Raw genomic sequence first — 23,691 nt, forward strand, 5'->3', positions numbered from 1 at the left:
GAGAAGGGGTGATGGCTTTAAACCAAAAGAGTGAGATTCAGACTAGAGAGGAGGAAGAAATGTTTGACACTTAGGGTGGAGAGACCCTGGGCCAGGCTGCCCAGAGAGGTGGTGGATGCTCCATCCCTGGAACCGTTCCAGCTCAGGTTGTCTGGGGCTGTGAGCAACCTGCTCTGGTTGTAGATGTCCCTGCTGGCTGCAGGGGGGTTGGACTGGATGAGTTTGAAAGGTTCCAACCCAGACCAGTCTGTGGCTGAATCTGTCACCTGCCAGCTCCTGTACGGGCCCCCTGCTGACCCTGGAGGTAGGATGCCTGGGGAGGGTTGGGTGCTCGGGGACTGGGATACTTGGAGGGGTGGAACCCTCGGGCTTTGGGGTGGGACCTCGGGCGGGATCTCGAGGTCTGCTTAGCCCAGCGTGGGTTCCACCCACGGAGCACCTCGAGGCCGGTGGGGGGTGCTGATGCTTCGGGGCGGAGCCGTGCCGGTCTGAGCCGAGTCGTGCTTTGCCATGCTGGGAGGAGCCGAGCCGAGCCGGGCGGAGCCGAGCCGAGCCGGGAAGAGCCGGGCCGGGAAGATCCGAGCCGGGCGGAGCCGGGCCGGGAGCTGCAGCGGAGCGGCTCGGCCTCCATCCCGGTCCCCCCCACCCCGGCGACGAGGCAGGGGGGGGGTCCCGGCCATGCCCCCCGGAGCCTGAGGCCCGCGGCCGCGGGGTGCCCGCAGCATGCGGAGGATCCGGCGGCTGGTGCATCTGGTGCTGTTCTGCCCCCTCTCCAAGGGCCTGCAGGTACCGGGGGCGATGCACCGGGGCTCGGAGGGATGGTCCGGAGCTGGGGAGGGCGGGGACGATGCGTGCCGAGCGGGGCTCAGTGATGCCCATCTCTGCATCCTGGCACCAGCCGTGCACAAAGGGATGCTCCGCCGCGGTCTCCACGCCGACCGGTGCAAGGGGTTAGGGGGCCGTGGACCGGCACTGGGGACCTGGAGCAGCACCGAAGGGACCTGTCCGGCACCGGGAGCCGCAGACCGTTGCATAACCGGTGCTGGGGGAGCCTCGCTGACCGTGGAGCATCCGGGCAGCCCAGCCCTCCGCCAGCCCGCACCGGGGAGCGAGGGAGCCGCTGCAGCGGCAGGGATGGATCCTTCCCTCTCTTTCTTTTCTGTTTCATCCCCCCTCCCTCTTCCCATTCCTGAGCTGCCGAGGGGAATGGAGATCTGTCTCAGTGCTCTGGGATTCTATGACAGGGACCGGGGTGTTGGCCTGGGTGTTTTCCCTGCAGCCATGGGATGAGAAACCCAGATTCTGGCGAAGGTCCTGGACCAGAGAGGTTATCCCGCTGGAGGGGACATGGAAGGGGATATCTGTCAGGTGTGGGATGCTGGCAGGAGGTGAGGTCAAAGCTGGGACAAAGCCCTGGGCTTGCCGTGTGCAGGAAGGGCTGCATGGCCAAGGGGAGTGTTAAGAGCATCTGTGGGTCCCCAGGACAGCTGAGAACTGGCTGGGTGCTGCTCCGTGCCCAGGGGAGATGGACCTTCGGCTGCTGTCTTCTCCCAAGACAAAAGGCTTGAGGAGCAGTTGTGAGGGGCAGCGGTGATGGGCAGGGGCTGGGGACTGGGTCTGGTAGAGTGGGCAAAACTGTGTGCAGAGTGAGGGTGGGTGGGAGCTGGGGGTAGCCCTTGTGCTGGACTCATGTGTGTGGATCCCCCATGGGAGGGAGGTGACAGCCATGCCAGTCCACCCCTGGGAGCACACCAGCCCTGGCACAGTCCCCACTGCTGCAACTCATCAGGAAACAACTCCCTGTGTTCCCATGGTGCTGCAGGGAGCAGTGGGGACAGAGCAGGACTTTGTGATGCTGCAGCCACTTTGCCTTTGAAGTCAGATCCAGAACAAAATCACTTCCAGGTCCTCCAGAATCATCCCAAGTGTTGCATGGGTGAAGGGGTGACACCCTTTGGCAGAGGCTGTTGGCCAAGGTGATGTGCCTCTGTGCCTTGAGGCTGAGCCTCTGGAGGAAACCTTAGCACCAGTTATGAATCCAGAATACTCCCAGGGGAACCTCTTGTAGCAATGCATCCCCCACCTCCTGCTTCTTTCCACCATTTAGGGGATGAGGAGGTGAGAACTCAGTGCTGGATTCCCCTGGATTCTTCTGTCCCAGGAGTCTGATGGATTCTAGCTCTGCATGAGCAAAAAGGGCTGTTTTGACCATTCCAGGGCTTTGGAATGCCAAGGTGTGTCTCCAGTGGGAAGTCCATGGAAGGAGCCCCTTTGCTAAGGGCAGGGCTGGATCACGTACCCACCACTGGCCAGTTTTTGTGGGGGTTCTACACTGAGGTCGCTGTGGTGTGTGTCTGACCTCAGGGATGTGAGCTGGTCTGTGGCTCTCAGCAGCAGCCACCCATCCTTTGTCTTTGCCAAGTCCTCCCTGTGGCTGGGCTCTCTTCACCAGGCATTAATTAGCAGTGCCCTTGCTCCATGGGCAGCCTGGGCATCACGGCCGCTTGGGCATTTCCAGCTGACTCGCAGAGTACCACAAAACGACCTCCAGGCAGACCTTACTGCTGTCACCCTCACCTGCCCACCCCTGCAAAGCTCATTTGTCAGGGCTGGGGCAAGCAAGAGGGCAGGAGGCTCCACCACCTCTGCTTCCTGCTGTGGGGCAGCACTGGGAGAGGTTTGGGGCTACAAGAATCAAGCCTGGATCCCTGGCAGGTCCTAATGGTGGAGCAGCCACTGGGATCCAGCAGCAGGCTGTGGGCTCCTTGGCTGATCCAGCACAAGGAGAGAGGAGGGTTTGGAGGCGGCCACTGGCCCAGGGCTCTCTTGGCCTGGCATGAGGGAGGAATTATCCATAGAGACCAGAGGGAATGGGGTGTTTGATGCAAGAATTAATCCCTGCCTTCAGGAGTCACTGGGGATCTGTGCTGTGCCACACAAGTCAGGTGAACAGCCTCCACTGCAGGGAGAGCAGATGGCATCAGTGCTGCTCTTAGCAGGTCAGAGGGCAAGAGGTGAAGCCAGGAAAAGGAAATCATGCTGGGAGCCTCTGAGCTGTTTGCAGGGACTGTTACCCCTACCCTGCCAGGTTTGCTACTTGCCCTCTCCCCTGCTGGCAGCAGCAGCCTCCTGTGCCTGTGGGGATCTGCAAGAGGGGTCTGCCAGGAAGGGTCTCCCCAGGCAGGATCAAAGCCTCTCCCAGCCCTGCTGGTGAGCCTCAGGCTTGGCAGGAGAGCGCTGGGCATACGTGGCTGCGGCTCCCGGGCACAGGGATGTGTGGCAACCAGCTCCTCACAGCCCAGTGCTGTAATCTCCCTGCTTTTAGGGAATTTTAAGTGACCTACTTGCAGCAGGAGTTGCATAATAGCCTGGTGGCTATGTCTAAAGAAGGCTGTGAAGGTTGCACCAGCACTCAGGTTGGTTTGGAGGGAAGGAGCTGGCCTTGCCCACCTCCTGCTGACCCCTGGCCTTCACCAGTGTTTTCTTTTCCTTCCAGAGTCGCCTCCCAGGCATCAAGGTGAAATACCTGCTGGTGGTGTGGCTGGGCATCTTCGTGGGCAGCTGGGTGGCATACATGCACTACTCATCCTACTCTGAGCTCTGCCGTGGCCACATCTGCCGGATGATAATCGTGAGTGGGGGGCAGCAGCCCCTGCAGACCCACACTGGCCCCAGTCTGGGGTGCTAGTGTGGCTGAGGAGCTCCATTTCTATCTCCCCAGGCTCTGTGTGGTGCTTTGCAGCTGGGCAGGCAGTGCCAAGGCAGCATCCTGCACAGAAGCTGGGCCGGGAGCCCTCCTGGCAGCTGCTGCCGTGGCATCACGTGGAGCTGGGAGAGGTGACCTTATCCTGCCAGGGTGACAGGGACAAAATTTAATGAGATGTCAGAGGGAGGCAGGCCAGGGCAGGCCTGGCCAGATTAATGTCTGTGGAGATGAAGTTGCAATGTCAGAGCAGGATCTGCAGGCAGGCAGAGCATCACCCCAGCCCCCCCCAAGCTCTGCAGAGCCAGAGAATAAAGGGGAGCAGCCAGTCCGTGGGTACCTCTCTGTAACTGGTGGTGTGCCCTAAAGCAAGCAGCAGCCTGCACAAAGAGCAGGCCCCTCTGGGGAGCTTGCTTTCGTGCATTTTTCCCCCCTGCCTGGGGTTTGCAGGCTGCTGCCTGCAGCATCCCTGGGGGCAGCAGCCGAGTGGAACCCCCCTGGGACTGCCGTGTGCGCTCCGTGGCAGGGGAGCGGGGCTCTCACCCAGCCCAGGAGAGGAAGGGGACGCCAGGCTCTGGCTGCTGGCGCCTCGTTCATCAACCCTTCGGCAGAGGAGGCAGGGAGGAATTGCCATAACAACAGCGCCGATCGTTTAATTTGATTTTCTGCATGGCTCTGACCGCGGGGGGCTCGAGTGCTAATTCCTGCTCTGAGCTCGGGGCTTAGCACGCCGTCTCCGGCCGTGTCCCCTGTGAGCAGGTGAAAGGGCTAATTCCCATCCCTGTCGAGGGAAAAGAGGCAGTGAATGTCTGCAGCTCCCGTTTCCAGCCCTGAGGCTGTTGTGCTCTCGCTGAGAAGCCGCAGAGCTGCAGCCTCTCCTGCCCAGAGATGTCTCCAGCTTCTGACCGAGCTGCCTGGCTTGTGGAGCCGAGCCACCGCCTGTCCCTGTCCCCACCACTGCCTGGACTGGGGCCAGCTCGTTTCACAGCAGGGGCTGCTGCTCTGCAGAGCACTGTGAGCTGCTGCATCCGCATCCTCATCCTCACCCAGCTCCAGGCTGCCCTCTCCTCCAGCCCTGGCAGCTCCCCTAGACCTCTGAATTTGCAGCAGGAGCACCCAGGAACAAATCCCCTAAGGTTCCTCCAGCAGCACAGGGGGAATCCTGCCAGGCCAGCCCAGCCCCACCTTGCCCAGGACACCAAGTCATCCCAAAGGGCTCTGCCCAGAGCTGCTTCTCTCAGCCTACATGCTTCTCTCCCTGTATCACCCCTGTGCAAATCCTTCCTCCAGGGCCAGCAGAAATCTTTGGGTTTGAGACTGGGCAAGATTTAGGGCTGGGATTTCTTTGGAAGAGAGAGAGTAGGGAGTCTGGGGTGTTAGAAGGGGCTGGACTCTGAGCAACTGGCACTACAGCTCCTCAAGGGAAGTGGGGAGTACAAGGCCTCCATCAGGCTTCCTCAGGTGAACCAGGAGCTGCCCATGCTGAGGTCCTCTCTCTCTCCCTCTCCCCAGTGTGACCAGTACAAGAAGGGGATCATTTCTGGCTCCACCTGCAAAGACCTGTGTGAGGAGCGCAGCCTCATCTTCCAGCACTGCCTCTCCTCCTCTCCCACCCAGCAGGTAAGGTCTCTGCCCTAGCAAGGAACCCGCTGGATGAGTGCAAGCATCAGACTCAGGAAATATCCTCCCCCACCCCCCTGCACACCTGCTTCCCACCCCATCCCCAGCACCTGTCCTGAACCAAGACAGAAAGCAGTTCTCTGCTCTGCCTGTGCCTTTCCCCCTGTCACAGCCACATCCCCTTCCCTCTGCTGTAGGTTTACAGTGGGCTCTGGAGGGGGAGGGAGGTGATCATCAAATGCAGCATCGAAGAAGCCCTGAAGGCAGACCACCACCCAGACTCTGTGCCCAGGAGGGACGTGGTCCTCTTTGACAAACCGACACGAGGGACCTCGATGGATGAGTTCAAGGAGATGCTCCTCAACTTCCTGAAGGTCAGTGCAGAGGATCCCTCTGGGACTTTGTGCCTCTGTAATGCCACAGAGCTGGAAAGGCAAATTGTGTCTTTTCTTCCCCTTAATTAAGAGTCCACCCCCACCCACCCCCCCCCCACACACACACCTCCCCAGTCAGCTGCTGGGTGCTGGGGAAGACTTAGATATTCTGCAGAGCAAGTGCTGGACTAGCTGAGGAAGTCCTGCAAGCTCACACAGCAATTCCAGCAACCCTGGAGCTTCTGTGCTGTTGCTGTGGGTGGAATGTCTGATGGGCAGAGCTTCTTCATGAGCCCACAAGAGGCTCTGGCAGTGCTGCAGCAGTTACCTCACTGCAGTGGTAGGACAGAAGAGCTGCCTGGCCTTTGCTCTCAAAAAGCTGTTCCCACCAGGGTCTAGAGCTGGTAATATTCTGCTGGAGCTGACTCCATCCAGCCACACTCATTAGAATCTGCCCAAGCAGGGTAGCTGTTTCCTCCTCTCCCGAGCTCAGTTCTTTGCTTCCCCAGTTGAGATTTGTGCCATGAAGCCCTAACACAGAGACCTACAGGGGTCTGATGCCACTTCTTGTTGTGTTTGCAGTCCAACCTGGGAGACCAGCCATCTCTTGCAGCCTTGGTGAGCCGCATCATCACCATGGCAGACGTGAACCGGGATGGGAAGATGTCTTTAGCAGAGGCCAAATCCATCTGGGCACTGCTGCAGCTCAACGAGTTCCTCCTCATGCTCTCCTTGCATGAGAAAGAGCACACTCCCAAGCTGCTGGGGCACTGTGGGGACCTCTACGTCACCGAGAAGATCCCCCACACCTCCCTCTACGGGGTGGACCTCCCTCCCTTCCTCCAGTCAATGCTGCCCTCGGTAGTCCACCAAATCATCCACCAGTGGTTCGCCCCGGCGTGGCCCCGGCGGGCGAAGATCGCCATCGGCCTCCTGGAGTTCGTGGAGGAGATCTTCCACGGGACCTACGGGAACCTCTACATCTGCGAGAGCAGCCTCAAGAACGTGGGCTACAACGACAAGTTCGACTTCAAGATGGTCCACCTGAGGAAGGTGGCCACGGAGATGACAATCAGAGGCTTCCTCAAGGGCCGCCACTGCGAGCAGAACGGGGACTGCACCTACGGCAAGGACTGCACGGCCTCCTGCGACAAGCTGCTGAAGCAGTGCAAGGGGGAGGTGGTGCAGCCCAACCTGGCCAAGGTCTGCGGCTTGCTGCAGGACTACCTGCTGCACGGAGCCCCCCTGGAGCTGAGGGAAGACCTGCAGAAGCAGCTCCGAACTTGCATGACCCTCAGCGGCCTGGCCAGCCAGATGGAGGTGCACCACTCCCTCGTGCTCAACAACCTCAAGACCTTGCTCTGGAAAAAGATTTCCAACACCAAATACTCTTAACGAGGCCAGGGGTGGGCGGCTGGGTGTGGGGGGGGGAAGGGGTGCGGGGAAAGCATGGCCCTGGGGTTTAAAAGCTGCAATCTGAGGGCTGAAGGCTTGGTTCTCTCCATCCTCTGCCCCACACAGGGAGCTCAGCACAGCTGCAGCCTCTTCTCCCTTCATGGCTTCATGACTCGCACCCCCCGGCGGGATCAGCAACACGGTCAGCTGGAGCTGGGACACCGGGAGCCAGGCGCAGGGGGAGAGGAGGAGCTGGGAGCGCTAAGCAGAGCCCAGCTGGCCACGTGGAACTGTTGGCTGAGGAGCAGGAAGGCAGCGCAGAGCCATGAGGATGAATCATTCACGCTGTACCTGTCACATCTCCTTCTGATGAAGGTCTCTGATGTAAATAAACAGCTTTTACGTGAGGCGCACCAGGACACCGGCAGTCAGGCTGCAGCTCTCTGAGTGCCAGCTCGCTTTGTGATAGAAGCAGGAGGGAAAAGGCAGAGTTCCCTATTCACAAATCTCTCCTGAAGTGTCTGAGTCACACCACCCCCCCAGCTCCAGCTGTAGTTTAGGAGGCAGCTAAGCTGTCTTTTCCACAGTGGAGTATCCTGGCAGTTCTTCCATTCCTAAGTGCCTGACCCCAGACAGCGATGCTGTGGCTCGTGTGAGGCTCCTGCCCACGGTCTGCAGCTGGCAGCAGAGGCCATTCCCTCTCATGTGTGTCAGCTTTGGAGTCCAAGCCCAAAAGTAGCTTAAAGGAAATGAGCTAGCCATGAACCACCCTGATGGGGTAATGTGTGCGCTCCACGGGGGCCTCCTGTGGGACCAGACTCTTCTCAGTGGTCCCCAGTGACAGGGCATGAACTTGGACAGAGCAAGTTCCATCTAAACAGAAGGAACTGCTTTACTTTGAGGGTGGCAGAGCACTGGAACAGGCTGCCTAGAGAGATGATGGAGAGGTGGTGGAGTCTCCATCTCTGGAGCTGGCTAAACAGCTCCTGCTGCACCACCACTGCTCCTGCAGCCAGCCCAGAGCCAGGGGCAAGACCCTCACCAGCCAAGACACCACCCAGAGGAGCTCAGCCCCAGTGAGGAGCCCCAGCCAGCACCCATGGAGGATATTGGAGGAGTCATCAATCAGAGCCCTAACAACCGGGGGGCCACCAGGCCCCCCGGCCTTTGTAGTCACCACCACCATCACCCAGTGTGCACCAGGGGCACTCACCAGCGATGAGAGGAGGATCCTCCAGCCCAGATGGGCTCAGCTTGGGGCTTCTGCCCTTCCTGGAGGGGATTAAATAGGGGAGTGGGTGGGGAGGGCCAAGTGGCCACACCTGGGGTGGGAGGAGACTCCAACAGCACCCAGGTGCTTCACATTCAGACTGGATGTTAGGAAGAAATTCTTCCCCATGAGGGTGGTGAGAGCCTGGCACAGGTTGCCCAGGGAGGTGGTGGAAGCCTCACCCCTGGGAGTTTTTAAGCCATGCTGGATGTGGCTCTGGGCAACCTGATCTAGTGTGAGGTGTCCCTGGCCATGGCAGGAGGGTTGGAACTGGATGATCCTTGAGGTCCTCTCCAACCCCAACAATCCTATGATTCTAAAACAATTGTGCAGTTCAGGCTGGATGTTAGGAAGAAATTCTTCCCAGCAAGAGAGATTGGCCATGGGAATGTGCTGCCCAGGGAGGCGGTGGAGTCACCATCATTGGAGGTGTTTAAAATAAGACTGGATGAGGCACTCAGTGCCATGGTTTAGTTGCTATCTTGGAGTTTTTTTCCAACCTGGTTAATCCTGTGGCTCTGAAGTCTCCATCTCTGGAGGCTTTCAAGGGCTGCCTGGTCATGCTCCTGTATGACCTGGCCCAGGTGATCCTGCTCTGGCAGGGATGTTGGACCTGATCTTGAGTTCCCCTCCAACCCCTACCTATGTGTGAGTTACTGCCCACAATATTCAAGCAGGTCTAAGCCAACCTCTTGGTTTAATTCTCCTAAAACTCAGCTGGGCTTGCCCTGGAGAGGTTTAAGATGAATACCACAATAACCTCATGCTTCTCTCATCACTAAAATGACTTTCCAGGCAAGCTTTCAGCAGCATCGATTTGGCTGTGGCAGTGCTACCATGTCTCCAAACCACACCCTGTTGCCTTTAAAGACTCAGTCTGTGGGAACCTTTTAAAGCTACAGGTAGGGAGGAAAGAGTTGTGCAAACCACCCTGGGCATGTCCTGTCCCCAGCACAATCCAGCAATGGCTGGCTGGAGTCTGTCTGAGGTACAGTCACCGAGGATAAAAATTCATCTGACGGCATGTGGAGCCTCTGATGGCAATGGGTAGTGTCATGGCTGGGAATTTATGAGCTCTTTGGACCAGTATTTCCTTCTATTAGTTCCATAGGATCATCATTACCTTTCACTGGTATTTATGGAGGAGATGTTTCAGTGTCAACAGTGCTCTAAATCTAGCAGGCAGCAGCGTCCCTGGCTTCCCACAGAGGAGTTGGCTTCGCCTCCTAACTCATCCACAGTAAGGTTGAGTCTTGAGGGAGGTTTGTGCCTGAAGGGTGGTGGCAAAGTTCTCAGCACCTTGGAGCCACCAGTAATTCTGGATAAACACTCTGAAGGCAGCCCAAGTCCCACCTCCAGGCTTGGCCTGGTGGGTGCTGGGGCAGGTGGGAGTGTTTGGAGGGCGAAGGCAAGGACTGGATTGGGTGAGGAGGCCCCATGCAGCCAGCCCAGCCATTGTCCTTCATCCCCATGGCAACCAGCTCCACTGACAAATTAATTTTCTCCTGCTATTAGAATAAAAGGAACTGAGCAGCCATGCCAAATCCTCTCTGCAGATCTGCAGGAAAGCCATTTTTCACCCTTCCCTCTGTGCCTGAAATCCACCAGTGAATCCCATCCAGCAAAGTGGCATTTCCAACCCTTCCCTCCCTCTGCTCCCTGCCCCAGGTGAACACCTGGAGGAGAACCACCCCGTTCCCTGATGCCCCACATAATCCTAAGTGCTTAAGGAAGCTGCTATGTAAGTTTGAGCCAAGCCCAGTTTTATTGAAGAGAAAACCAGCCCAGGACTGCCACATGCCCACGTTCTTAATTGCACACCCCCAACGAGCAGGGGCCCCTCCCAGGAATTACTCACCCCCAAAACACCCAACTCTTGTTCACCACTAACAAAAGGCCAACTGTGCTGCAGCCACGTGGCTCATGGTTTACAAGCCCCACTGCAAGAAGGGAGAAAATGACTCAAGGCAAAGAGATTTCTACACTCATGCCTTCTCCAGATTTCCCACATTAGCTGGGGAAAGAGAAAACAAACAAGGAGAAGGCAGAGCACTGCACTGAGCCCGAGCCCAGCAGATGCTTGGGTCAGGAGCAGGGAAGTCACTGTGCCCCTGTACTCAGCACTGGTTAGGCCACACCTTGACTACTGTGTACAGTTCTAGGCCCCTCAATTTAAGGACATTGAGACACTTGAATGTGTCCAGAGAAGGGCAGCGAGGCTGGGGAGGGGCCTGGAGCACAGCCCTGTGAGGAGAGGCTGAGGGAGCTGGGGTTGCTTAGCCTGGAGAAGACTCAGGGGAGACCTTCTTGCTGTCTACAACTCCCTGAAGGGAGGTTGTAGCCAGGAAGGGGTTGGTCTCTTCTCCCAGGCAACCAGCACCAGAACAAGAGGACACAGTCTCAAACTGCATCAGGGGAGGTTTAGGCTGGAGGTGAGGAGGAAGTTCTTCACAGAGAGAGTTGTTAGCCTTTGGAATGTGCTGCCCAGGGAGGTGGTGGAGTCCCCATCCCTGGAGGTGTCCAAGAGGGGATTGGATGTGGCACTTGGTGCCATGGTTTAGTGGTCATGAGGTGTTGGGTGACAGGTTGGACTTGATGATCTTTGAGGTCTTTTCCAACCTTATTGATTCTATAGTGACTTATCTATAGGTTTGTGCCACAGGGGGATGGAGGGGAGCAGCCAAACTTCTGCCACTCAGTGTTGAAAGGGGAAAAGCCTACCCCAGCTCTCCCAGCCATAGAGTCTTCAATCCCACAATGGTTAAAAATGGACACAAGAATCACTGCAGGCATGTCAGAGGTGGCATCTTTATTTAGGATGGGATTTCCAACTCTTTCTCAATCACCTCTCAATCTCAGTTTTCTCTACAGCAACCCTTTAGAACATGGCTGTGAAGAGTGTCTGAGCTGAGGTGACTGGGAGAAGGGTGAGGGGCCAGCTCCTGGCTCTCTGACAGGACAGCCAAGAGCAGGATACAGACAAAGGTTTTGAAACAGACATTAGGGTACAGAGGTTGAAGGAAGCATCAAGCAGCACCACAGGCACTTGGGCTGGCTGCAGGGAGCTTTGTCCACCATAGGAGAAAAGATGAAGTTGTAGCCAACTGCAGATCTTCAGAAGCTGCCACCATTCATTCCTGTTGCTGCAGCCAGGTTTGCCAGAGCTTCCACAACTCCAAGCACAATCTGCAAGCACAAAAGGGCCAGGATGTTTAGACAGCTTCAAATACAGGCAGAGGAAATTAGCATTAGGCAGCTAATTAATCCACAGCAGCCAACCCAGGCTCCTGCTGTTCACTGTGCAACAGGATCTGAGCTAAGGTGCTGCAGCTGGTCACGTCCAAAGGGCAAGGAAGCTGGTGAAGGGTCTGGAGAACAGGTCTGGTGGGGAGTAGCTTGAGGGAACTGGGGTTGTTTAGTCTGGAGAAAAGGAGGCTGAGGGGAGACCTTTTGACTCCCTACAACTCCCTGTGAGGAGGTCAGAGTGAAGTTGGGGTAGGTCTCTTCTCCCAAGGAAAGAGCAATAGGACAAGAGGAAACAGCTTCAAGTGGGGCCAGGGGAGGTTTAGGTTGGACTGGAGGAGCAATTTCTTCCCCAAGGCCTGGAACAGGCTGCCCAGGGCAGAGGTGGAGTCCTCATGCCTGGAAGTGTTCAAACAAAATCCATGCAGCTGTGATGGTTTAGTGGTGGTGAGTTCTGACTCAGTCTCACAAAGTACAGAACTACATCAAGGTTTGGCTTGGCAGTGTCTAAAGATTTTAGGCATCCCAGAGGAAATGGAAATAAAGCTGCCTAAAATGAAACTGAAATTCAGGGAAATCATCAGGTGGACTTTGTGATCAGCACTCACAGGGAAACAGGTGGGAATTGACTGCAGAGCCACAAAAGGACCTCAATTCCCACTGAGACACTGAGGGTCTGCACACTTGTGGTGGATCAGGACCCAAAGCAGTGGCAGAAGGCAAATGGCACTAATGAAGATTGATTTAGGAGCAGCTCTTTGCCATTAGATCAGAGTGGTTTGGGAGAAGTCTTCTGGCCAGGCAGAGAGCACTGCGGTGAGTCTGAACAGAACAATAGCTGGAGCTTGCTCTTGGTTGCTCCACTTCAGACTCCCTAAAAAACACACCAAGGTGAGTTTGCCTGGCTCAGTGCAGAGCCAAGCTATTAATAGTGCAGAGGAAGAGAAGCTGGTCTAATTCCAGCTCAGATGACATTAACCAGGTCTAAATGGTGAAGTTAATGGGCAGAAAGATGTCTTTAACTTATCTGAAAACCACTTTAATACAGACTATTAATTTCTTCCACAGCTGAGAGCCAGGGAATTCTGTCAGTGGAGAGAGACTCTCAGCCTGGAGAAGCTGCTTAGCAGCTATCAGGGCAATGCTAACAGCTCTCCCATGCCTCACAGCTAAATGCTAGAGACCCATCAGGCACTCACTACCAGAAGAGGACTCTTGATGTGGGTCAAGTCTGATGAAAAAATCCACAATGTGAGTGTTTGGGTTAAAACAAGTCAGGAAATGCAAAGAAGTCTCATCTTAAGGCATGGCTCTCTGCATCCCCACACCCCAACAGCCCTATTAGCATTCTCTCCCCAAAGCCACCGCTGCCCTGCGCCGACTTCTCCCAATTAAATGGCTCATTTTGCAGCCAGCAGCTCCCTGCTTGGTTAATGGCACCTTTGGCCCTCATAATGCTCATTTAATGAGGACATTTTCCACCATTTAGCACTGCCAGATTCTGTCTGCAAAGCCTCTCAGTTTCACAAAGCTTTATCTATGTGCAGCCAGAGCCTCTCTCTCACCGCTTGTTTTAATGGCGCCGGCACCACCTCACCCACAAAAGAGGAGAGATTGGGATCTGAGCTCCTCAGCAGCTCACTGCCTTTGGAGGTCAAGCTCTCTGCCATCACACCAGCACATAAAAAGCAAAAATAATCACTAAAGAAGTCAAATTGAGCTCATCCACAAGGATGACCAGAGGGCTGGAGCACCTCTCCTGTGAGGACAGACTGAAGGAGCTGGGGCTGTTCAGTCTGCAGAAGAGAAGGCTCCGAGGTGACCTCATTGTGGCCTTCCAGTATCTGAAGGGGGCCTACAGGAAGGCTGGGGAAGGACTTCTCAGGATGTCAGGTAGTGATAGGACTAGGGGGAATGGAATGAAGCTGGAGGTGGGGAGATTCAGGCTAGATGTGAGGAGGAGGTTCTTCACCATGAGAGTGGTGAAGAGAATGGAGAGTGGGTTGTCCAGGGAGGTGGTCGAGGCCCTGTCCCTGGAGGTGTTTATTAAGCCCAGGCTGGATGAGGCTCTGGCCAGCCTGATCTAGTGTGGGGTGTCCCTGCCCATGGCAGGGGGGTTGGAACTAGATGATCCTTGTGGTCCCTTCCAACTCTGAATACTATGAACTACATCTGTTTTCTGTCTGCTAGAAGATGATGCACAAGGGAGCTTGATCTTGAGCAACACTTCCCTGCTGCACTGTCTGCAAGCATTTCTAAAGGACTCTAAACAGGCTTCAAAGCTCTTTAGCATTCAACTTTCACTTGGATTGCCCAAATCCACCTTTCTATCTCTTGCTTTCACTGGGCCCAAGACACAACACACAACCTCATCATCAGCTTGCACATCTGCGACACAAACACAAAGTACTTTCAGTAGCACTTTGAGGCAGACTGCAGCAGCACCAGAGGCTGTTTGGATAACACAGAAGGGTGAGCTCTTTCAAGTGCCTTGTTCTGACCGACAGCTGCCCTTCAAAGGATGCCCTTGGAGGAAGTGAAATTAAGAAGTTAATCAGAAGAGCATTTAAAAGAGAATCACTTACAGAAACTCCTCTCCTGCATTAGCAAAATAGAGGAAGCTGAAAGCACTCCACCTGGGCAGAGGTTTGTCAGCAAAAGGAGGAGGAATAAAGACTGAATCTTAAGTTCTTTTTGCAAGGGTACACTAGGAGCAATTTCCTCCCTTCCCTTCCCCCTTTTTTACTTGGCAGTGTCCTCTAAGTCAAGACCAGATGTACCAACCCCCAGCCCCACCCCCTGGCTTGGGTAACACACCCAGGTTTAGTTTGTTTCCAATACATGATCCAACGCCCACCTTCAGCATCTGGAGCACGTTCTGAACCCTCAGCCTTGCTCTTCAGAGTATCTGTAAGAAAGAGAAAAGCTTCCAGTTTGGGGCTTTTATCACAGTATCAGTCACAAGGATCATCTAGTTCCAACCCCCCTGCCATGGGCAGGGACACCCCACACTAGATCAGGCTGGACAGAGCCTCATCCAGCCTGGGCTTAAACACCTCCAGGGACAGGGCCCCAACCACCTCCCTGGACAACCCATCCCAGGGCTTCACCACTCTGATGGTGAAGAACCTCCTTGTGTGGAGGAAGGAGTGTTTGGGTTTATTTTCTTTCCCCTCCTCTCCAAAAACCACATCTCAGAAGGTTGCTGATTGCACCATCTGGCAAAAGCTTCCTCAAGCACCCTTAAACTCCAGGCCTTGACTGAATGTTTTATTGGTGCAGCTTACTCCACACCCAACTGCTTCTAGATTATGCCAACATTTTACCAACAGCCTTCAGTGCCTTTCTCCTCCACTCCCAGGTGGGTTTCTTGGTGCCTGCATGATGCCTACCCCTGCAAGACTCAGAAGTTGTCCTTGCAGAGAGCAAGCAGAGGCATCTTGCAGCCCATAAAGAACTGCTGCAGATAAAGATAGAACTTATGAAGAGAGCTGTCACTTCCAGTTGTCCTTGCAAATAAAAGGAAGGACCTTGCCCTGGTGCAGTTAAAATTGGCATCACTTTAGCTGCTCCTCACAGGAATTCTCCTCCACCTTCCCCTGATTCTCTGGAGGGAAGAGGCCCACATGGAAACAACGTCAGGCTGCTGACCTCTGAGCAGTTACACGTTTCAAGCACAGGAAACCCTTTCATCTCCCACCCCTAGCCACAGTAACATGTCAGGAGAGCAAATCTCCAAGGCCTCAGGAGTGTTAGGATAGCAACAGTGGAATGTGTGATTCCTCCTTAAAAACAAAAGATGAAAGAAACCTGAAGGAGCTTTCATCATCACATGTCAGCAGAACAGGAGCTTTACTTCTAAAACCTTGAACCTGGCAGAGAAATCAGCTCCTCTGTGTCACATAAACGAGGAGGTCACTGAGGTAAAGGCTCTCTGCCACGGTGAAGGACTCTGTCCCTCCACAGCTTTTTATCCTTCATGACACAAGATCAACATTAAAGGAAAAAAGAAACAAGAAAAAGGAAGAAATAATTTGTCAGGCTGCTCATCACTCCCAAGTGCTCACACTTTCCAGAGCATCAGCAAAGAATGACACAGCCTTTTGCTCTCTGCCACCTGATGACACAAACCAAGGCACAGCAGCCACGTCTGCAACACGATGGGGCACGGAGCTACTGGACAGGGGGAACCAGAGTGCACTGCTGCTCACCTCAGGTCTTGGGAGAAGCCTCCTGGGGCTGCCAAAGCCACAGAGCCTCTTCTGAAAAAGAAGTAGAAAAAATACAGCATTTATTGTATAAAAATCACAGAATTGCCTGGTTGGAAAACACCAAAAGAGTGCAACAATAACCTGTAAATGCTTAAGACATGCTTCAAAGCTTGCTCAGGAGGTCATTGTTCCACTGACAGACAGAGATTGGCAAAAGGGGAGCTAAATAAATGCACAGCACAAGGATATCTTGACTTCCAGATAGCAACAGGGTCAGGGCTGCCAAGCACAGGGCTCCCAGGGATGTCACCAACTTGCCTCGTGGCTTTAGCCAGATCAATTTAATCTCCTGAAACACAAACTTAGCTATCAACAGGACCCCATTATTTGCAAGGCGAAATGATTAGGAAGCTCTAAGTAGTCAGGAAAAGTCAAGCAAGGGCACCTCTTTGTCCTACTCCACACAGCTTTTTAAAGCAATTACAGAAAAAGCAAGGAAGGCTATATAAAAAAAAAGCACAAAATAGGAAGGGGCCTCCCCTGAATCAGTCTGCTTACAAAGGATGTCAGGCTACCAATCACTCGGAGTGCTCACGGGGTGCAGAGCAAGCGAGCGTAGAACATAGCCTCTCTCTCTCTCTGCCACCTAATGACACAAAGATGCCACCGCAGCCACCTTTGCAACGCCTGTGGCAGGATGGAAGCCAGACCCCAACAGCGCCAAAAACCTGCCTCCTGCAGGCATCTGCAGGAACAGGAGTCCATCACCCACCCAGGAAGCAGCACTACCACGACCCTCCATGTGCACCGAGGCTTAGAGCTCAGACGGCCTCTGAGCCAGGCAGCACTCACCTTCCCTTTCTCGAGGCCCCTAAGCTTTTATCGCATCAACTTCTGTCTTCTGCCGGGCTGAAGAAAGGCAAACGAGGAGTCAGAAGAGTGCAGGTAACGACTGACAAGCGTTTAGAATAAACCTTTATTAGAATAAACCAAACCAGGTTGGAAGAGACCTTCAAGATCATCGCGTCCAACCCATCAACCAATCCAACCCACCCAAACAGCTAACCCATGGCACCAAGCACCCCAGCAAGTCTCCTTCTGAACACCTCCAATGACGGCGACTCCACCACCTCCCCGGGCAACCCATTCCATAGCGCAATCACTCTTTCTGTATAGAACTTCTTCCTAGCCGGCTGCACAACAGGCTGCTTTGTGAAGCGCACCGCTTCGCCCAAAAACAGATTAAAAGCGTTTTACAACGTGAAACCAAGCTGTCGAAGGGATTCACCTCACTCAAAACAGCTTTGGAAGGTGCTGGCTTCCCAATTCTTCTCCCCTCCTTCACTCAAAACACTTTCCCTTGCCTTATTTGCCTTGATTCTAAAGCATTCCTACACCCGGCTGGTAATATTGCTGGTTGGTAATATTCCTACGCGGGACACAGCGGAGCCTGGAGGGGAGCGGGGGCCGCTGCGGGTCCCTTTCCTGCTGCCCTCAGCCACGTGGCTGATGCGGTTTGTCCCGAATGAGGCCAGGAAGCCCAGGCAAGGCGAGGGGGCAGCCCCGAGGGAGACCTATGGACTAAATCCCCATTTTCCTAGGGCTCAGCAAAACCCAGCCCCTCGCACCCAGCCACCACCCGCACCTCCACTCACACCTTTCTCAGGATAGGGGTCCCTGTCGGTCCACAGCCACGTCCTCACGCCGCAGCCTTCCCTTGCTCAACGACAGGGCGAAAGAGTTGAAGCGGAGCCGGCCGCCGCCCAGCAGCCGCCATCAGGGCCCGGCCTGCGGAGGCTTCGCTGCGGCATGGCGCGGGGAGAGGCGCTGGGGAGCGCGGCCGGCGGCCTGAGAGGCGCGGGCACTCTGAGTGGCATGGGCACTGCCACGGCTGGCATGGGCCTCCCCCGACCGCGGGACCCCTCCGCCGCAGCTGCTCGCCGCCCCGCACGCCGCGCCGAAGAGGCCGCAGCGCTCCCGCCTTACGCTTATATAGGGCGGGCGGCCGGAAGCGCCGCGGGGCACAACCTGCGCCGCGCCGCCTCCGCCCGCTCCCCCTGCTGGCCGGGAGGACTCAGAACAGGGAGCAGCCGGCGCTTGGGACTCCGGACCTAACAGGGGGTGGGCACACGGGACAGGGACCTCGGCCCCAGACCACTTCCCCACGCTAGACCAGACTTCCACCACCCCTGCAGGACAGCTCTAAGCCTTCTAAGGCGTGTTAGGGGCCGCATTTCCCTTTTCTCAGCTGCACCCCACAGCCCCTGCTCCCCATGGTGATAGCAGAGGTCAGAGCCTCGGACAAAACAGGGACCGTCCAACCCTGTGTCATAGAATCAATAAGGTTGGAAAAGACCTCAAAGATCATCAGGTCCAACCTGTCATCCAACACCTCATGACTACTAAACCATGGCACCAAGTGCTGACACCAGCCAGCCCTGCATCCCACCCTGTCCCCGGGCCTCATGTGATGCCATGAGGGTCCTCAGGCTTCAAACACCCTTCACTGCACATCCCATGACCAGAAGCATCTGCCAGCCACCCTTCTGCTTCCCCATTACACAAGCAAAAGAAGAGAAAGGATCACAGGGACCTTTATTTGTCAAGAGGAGCAAGGTACAGGTATTTATGTGAGGTCACAAGCTCAGGAATAGGAAGGCCACAAAACAGAGGCACCTCCTTGCAACAGGGACAAACACAAGGACGGGAGCTGGCTGTGGCCTGGCTCCTCTCCCCTTGTATCACTCTGGACAATTTTCTTTGGAGCTAGAGCCTGCTGTGACCACCATGGGATCTCTGTGCAGCAGCAGAGCTGGCGGCTCCCTTCCTCAACCAGCCAAACGCTGGTGCTCTGGGCGCAGGGTCAGTCTCGCAGCACCCATGGGAGCAGAGCAGGATGCCCTTCACCAAGCCACTGGGCACGGCCCGAGCCTGTCCTCTGGGCTCTACTTGCCCTCCGCTTTGCTGCGCAGCTCTTCGAAGGCCTCGTTCTGCTTCCTCTTGTCCTTGGCGCGGATGATGGTCATCTTGAAGAGCTTGCAGTAGAGCTCCATGGCGGAGGGGCTGTCGTCGTTGCCAGGGATCGGGTAGCTGATCAGACAGGGGTTGCAGTTCGTGTCCACCACCCCCACCGTGGGGATGTTCATCTTGGCGGCGTCGCGGATGGCCACGTGGGGCTCGAAGACGTTGTTGAGGCTGCTGAGGAAGATGAGGAGGTCGGGCAGGCGCACGCCGGTGCCGAAGTGGCTGTGGGCGTTGGTGAGCAGCCCGCCCTGCCAGTAGCGGGTGTGGGCGTACTCCCCACACTCCCGCGCCGTGCTCTCCACCAGGTGGCAGAACTGCCGCTTGCGGCTGACGAAGAGGATGATGCCCCTGCGGTAGGCGATGTGGGCGGTGAAGTTGAGGGCCAGCTGGAGGTGCTCCATGGTCTGGTCCAAGTCGATGATGTCCTGGTCCAGCCTGCAGCCGAAGATGTAGGGCTCCATGAACCTGGAGGGACAGAGTGAGGGTGAGACAAGGGGACAAGGTGTTACAGGCATCGAGCGGAGTTTGAGTGTGGTGCGGCCCCAAAGAATCCTTCCCACACTCCAACTCCCAGCTGATACCAGAGGTGCTCTCTGCTTCCTGACCAGTCCCTTTAAGCACAGCTGATACCACAGATGCTCTCTGCTTTCTGACCAGTCCCTTTAAGTGCAGCTGATACCAGAGGTGCTCTCTGCTTTCTGACCAGTCCCTTTAAGTGCAGCTGATACCAGAGGTGCTCTCTGCTTCCTGACCAGTCCCTTTAAGTACAGCTGATACCAGAGGTGCTCTCTGCTTCCTGACCAGTCCCTTTAAGTACAGCTGATACCAGAGGTGCTCTCTGCTTTCTGAACAGTCCCTTTATGTGCAGCTGATACCAGAGGTGCTCTCTGCTTTCTGAACAGTCCCTTTAAGTATAGCTGATACCAGGGGTGCTCTCTGCTTTCTGACCAGTCCCTTTAAGTGCAGCTGATACCAGAGGTGCTCTCTGCTTCCTGACCAGTCCCTTTAAGTGCAGCTGATACCAGAGGTGCTCTCTGCTTTCTGACCAGTCCCTTTAAGTGCAGCTGATACCAGAGGTGCTCTCTGCTTTCTGATCAGCCCCTTTATATGCAGCTGATACCAGAGGTGCTCTCTGCTTTTCTGCTCCTTCAAGTACTGAAAGGCCACCAGAAGATCTCCCTAGCACCTTCTCTAGCTGACCAATCCCAACTCTCTCAGCCTGTCCTCACAGCAGAGGGCTTCCAGCCCTTGCATCATTGTTGTGGTCTCGTTGGGCTTTGCTCCAACCAGTCCATGCCTGTGCTGTGCTGAGGACTCCGGAGCTGTCCCCAGCACTGCAGGTGAGGTCTCAGCAGAACAGAGGAGCAGAATCCCTTTCCCTCCACCTGCTGGTCTCTTTTGCAGGGCAGTAGCCATGCCCAGGCAGAAACAGGGGCCTGTGTGGGAAGCTGCAGACCCAGACCGATTTATTACAGCCCCTAAATGCCGACATGGTCTAGGGAAAACTGATGCCAGCAAGTACTGGATCATGAAAGAGGGTCCTGCTCACCTATGCCGACAGCCCTTTTTGTGCCCCAGGTGCACACGAGCATCAAAGAGATCTTTCAGGGAGAAGAGCTCCTTCACGTTGAAGTAGTCAGGGTGGCTGAGTGGCATAGTGAGCAGTTTGTCATCCACATCTGAGAGGAGGAGAGAAAAATAAATCAGTTTCCTCTTGCTGTGTTTGCAGAGGCTGAGCTGGGACTGGAGAAAGAGACCAGTCCAGCCCCGCTGCTAAAGCAGGGCACCCACAGCGGCTTGCCCAGGATCACAACGTCCAGATGGGTTTGGAATCGCTCCGGAGGAGACTCCACAAGCTCTCTGGGCAGCCTCCTCCAGGGCACAGGTGCCAGCAGTGCCAGGGGGTGCAGGGAGCGAGCCCCGGGAAGGGGCCGGTGCAGGCAGCACTCACCCCGGGGCCGGGCCGCTGGGGCTGCTGCCGGGGCCGCTGGGGCTGCTGCCGGGGCCGGTACGGGGACGGTGCTGTAGAGCCGCGGGGCTGCTGCGGGGAGGAAAAGACGGAGGTTACACGGGGGGAGCGGGACGGGAACGGCTGCGCTGGGACGGGAACGGCTGCGCTGGACCGGGCAGCTGCCGCTTACCTGCCCGCAGGAGCCGGGGCACCGCCATGCTCCGCACCCCGCGGCCGCAGGGCGGGAGGAGGAGGAGGAGGAGGAGGAGGAAGGTCACACAGCGCCTTCCGCTTCCTGCGCGGCGGGGGCCGGGCACGGGGCGGGGCGGAGAGCGATCGTTGCCCGCCCGCAGCGTCTCGTCTCCGGGCAACGCTCGGCTCCTCGGCCCGGGCCCCACCGCCATGTCCGGCCCGGAGGCGGCGGGCAGCCCCGGAGCCCGCACCGGCGACTGGTACCGCACCGGCCCCGGCCTGCCTGGCCGCTTCCAGCAGCCCTCCTGCTTCCGCGGATACGGGTGAGCGCGGCCCCGGTCCCGCCGCTGGGGGGCGCGGCCCCGGAGCTCCCCCGGCACCTCCCCGCTCGCATCTGCGCTCTGTCCCCGCAGGCAGCCCGAGCCGCACCCCCTGTACCGGACCTCCAACGGCGAGTACGGCAGCAGAGCCCCCACGGTGCATGAGGTGCCGGTAGGTAGGGGTGTGGGGTGCGGGGGGCACCCCCGGGCTTTGGGGACAGTGTCCCAAATTGTGGCCTCTGCGCTGTGCCCTGGAGAGGATCTCCCCGAGGCAGATGGAGAGTTGGGTGGAGGTGAACCTCATGAGGTTCCATGAAGGCAAGTTCTGCACCCGGTGAGAAGTAACTCCCTGCACCGGCACTTGCCAGGAAGCAGTTCCACGGAAAAGGACCTGGGAGTGCTGGAGGACATCGAGTTCACCATGAGCCAGCAACGTGCCCTGGTAGCCAAAAAAAAACAATGACATCCTGGGGTGCATTAGGAAGAGTTTGGCCAGCAAGTCCAGGGAAGTTCTCCTCCCCTTCTACTCTGCCCTGGTGACACTGCACCTGGAGACTTGTCCATTTCTGGCCTCCCCAGTTCAAGAGAGACAGGGAACTGTTTGACAGAATCCATCAGAGGCTACAAAGCTGCTGAGGGGCCTCAAGCACCTCTGTGAGGAGGAAAGGCTGAGAGACCTGGGGCTGGTTAGCCTGGAGCAGAGCAGCCTGAGAGGGGATCTGATCAATGCTCAGCAAGAGGATGGGGCCAGACTCTTTTCAGTGGTGCTCAGTGATGGCACAAGGGGCAATGGGCACAAACTGGAACCCAGGAATGTTTCACTTAAACATAAGGAAAAGTTTCTTTACTGTGAGGGTGCTGGAGCCAGCTGCCCAGAGAGGTTGTGGAGCCTCCTTCTCTGGAGGGATTCCAAACCCAGCTGGACACTGTGATCCTGGGCAAGCTGCTGTGGGTGATTTATCAGGGGGGTTGGACTGGATGATCTCCAGAGGTCCCTTCCAACCCCCACCAGTCTGTGATTCTGTGTGACTCCATGAGCCCTGGAGCAGGCTGAACAGGGAGGCTGTGGAATCTCCTCCTCTGGAGACTTTCAAAACCAGCTTTAACACACGGGTTGGATCGGATGATCTCCAGAGGTCCCTTCCAACCCCTACCATTCCATGATTCTCACAGCACCCAGCCTTCTCCCCGGGGCAGGTGCTGTCACTGTTGCCATTTGAAGCATCCCCACCCCCTTTTCTGGCTCTCACAGACCTCCTTCCACGTCACCTCCCACGCCTTCACGGACGGCCTGGCCCAGTGCGGCATGTACCGGGACAGCGGACTCAACACCTGCCTGGAGAAGAGCCGCGTCACCGGCACAGCCAACTTCATCACCGCCTCTGACCACCTCAACTTCCACCCCAGCTACAGCCCCCATGGCCCATCCTTCTGCTAGACCTGCAGCAGCACAACCTTCTGCCTAGATGAAAACCAGACCCCCCCACCAACCGTGACCGAGCAGGCAACAGCACCAACCTTATCCTAAACCTGCTGCTGGGCCCCACCTGAGAGCGTGACAGGAGGCACCACACCAAGTCAGTGCAGGTGCTGCATGAGGGCACAGGCTGGTTCATCACACACCAAGCAAGTTTTTGTTATGGTTGTGCCCTTTGCTGGGACCAGGGACTCTGGTCAGAGCCCCCTGATTGCAGACATTGAGTGTCACAGCTGTTATCACCCAGGAGAATTAGAACCCCATAGCCCTCGAGAAAACAACTGATGTGGCACAAGGATCAGCAACAAGTGACACACTTCACCACCCAAAGCAGGACTTAGGGACAGTTTTTCCTCCTGAACACAGGAGAAACTCCAACATTTCAGCTTGGTAACGTGAGCCTTGCTACTGCAGTGTGATGACCAGCCACAGAATCAGCAGGTTAAAGGTAACAGCAGACATCTAAAGGCAGCCTTCCCCAACCCCAACTGCTCTAAGTGTGGTTTCCTACCAGCAAGGTGATACATTTAGTGCTTTTGGGGGGACAAGCAGCTTGAATCTGTGTTTATCCAAACTGAGTTCAGTAATTTCTTAGCAAAACCCACCTCCAGCCCCTCTGGCACCAGCTGAAATGATTTATACTCAGAATGTTACTAGCAGTAGATTTCATGTGGCTCAATGTCTCTCCAACACCTCTTATGAACCACTTGACTTCCTGGGCAGCATGGAGTCATCAATACCACAACTATATCCATTACCTCTCTGTTCCTTTCACCTCTCCTCTGTCACTGCTGCTCCTTTAAATCCTTGGCTGATCCAACCACAGACCATTAAAATTCAGATTTAAAACCTGTGTCTGGATTGTTTATTGGATAACCCAAGTGCCTGCTTTCCAGAGGGACTCATGAAGC

General features: G+C 56.0%; 3 protein-coding genes, 1 long non-coding RNA gene and 2 other non-coding genes across 8 annotated transcripts; 2 read left to right on the forward strand and 4 right to left on the reverse strand.

Moving 5' to 3' along the window:
• The first annotated feature begins 625 nt into the window (after window positions 1-625).
• On the forward strand, window positions 626-7,109 carry DIPK1B (divergent protein kinase domain 1B). The gene is made up of 5 exons (XM_068155904.1): window positions 626-786; window positions 3,497-3,631; window positions 5,216-5,323; window positions 5,521-5,697; window positions 6,280-7,109. Exons 1-5 carry the CDS (start codon window positions 724-726, stop codon window positions 7,090-7,092), a joined length of 1,296 nt encoding a protein of 431 aa, XP_068012005.1. The 5' UTR covers window positions 626-723; the 3' UTR covers window positions 7,093-7,109.
• Window positions 7,110-11,154: 4,045 nt separating this feature from the next.
• Window positions 11,155-17,763, reverse strand: LOC137449901 (uncharacterized). Of its 3 annotated transcripts, none has more exons than XR_010989511.1 (5): window positions 17,474-17,763; window positions 16,669-16,725; window positions 15,817-15,867; window positions 14,463-14,513; window positions 11,155-11,548 (listed from the first exon to the last, which is right to left on the reverse strand). It is a non-coding gene; the product is annotated as an uncharacterized lncRNA (long non-coding RNA). The 3 variants fall into 3 exon arrangements; XR_010989512.1 differs by having other exon boundaries at window positions 16,669-16,768; XR_010989513.1 differs by having other exon boundaries at window positions 16,669-16,790.
• LOC137450003 (small nucleolar RNA SNORA17) lies at window positions 15,639-15,775 on the reverse strand. The gene has a single exon (XR_010989532.1). It is a non-coding gene; the product is annotated as a small nucleolar RNA SNORA17 (small nucleolar RNA).
• Window positions 16,379-16,513, reverse strand: LOC137450008 (small nucleolar RNA SNORA17). The gene has a single exon (XR_010989537.1). It is a non-coding gene; the product is annotated as a small nucleolar RNA SNORA17 (small nucleolar RNA).
• A 629-nt stretch (window positions 17,764-18,392) lies between the features above and the next one.
• On the reverse strand, window positions 18,393-21,263 carry MRPS2 (mitochondrial ribosomal protein S2). Its single transcript, XM_068155908.1, has 4 exons — window positions 20,982-21,263; window positions 20,792-20,881; window positions 20,390-20,519; window positions 18,393-19,305 (listed from the first exon to the last, which is right to left on the reverse strand). The coding sequence occupies exons 1-4, from the start codon at window positions 21,193-21,195 to the stop codon at window positions 18,762-18,764; spliced, it is 978 nt and encodes a 325-aa protein (XP_068012009.1). The 5' UTR covers window positions 21,196-21,263; the 3' UTR covers window positions 18,393-18,761.
• PIERCE1 (piercer of microtubule wall 1) lies at window positions 21,091-23,633 on the forward strand. Its single transcript, XM_068155909.1, has 3 exons — window positions 21,091-21,306; window positions 21,397-21,475; window positions 22,556-23,633. The coding sequence occupies exons 1-3, from the start codon at window positions 21,194-21,196 to the stop codon at window positions 22,739-22,741; spliced, it is 378 nt and encodes a 125-aa protein (XP_068012010.1). The 5' UTR covers window positions 21,091-21,193; the 3' UTR covers window positions 22,742-23,633.
• The last annotated feature ends 58 nt before the right edge of the window (window positions 23,634-23,691 follow it).

The sequence above is a fragment of the Melanerpes formicivorus genome, unplaced genomic scaffold (genome assembly GCF_026170545.1).
Source record: "Melanerpes formicivorus ecotype bairdi unplaced genomic scaffold, bMelFor1.0.p_v2 SCAF_33, whole genome shotgun sequence".
In the NCBI taxonomy this organism is placed as follows: Eukaryota; Metazoa; Chordata; class Aves; order Piciformes; family Picidae; genus Melanerpes; species Melanerpes formicivorus.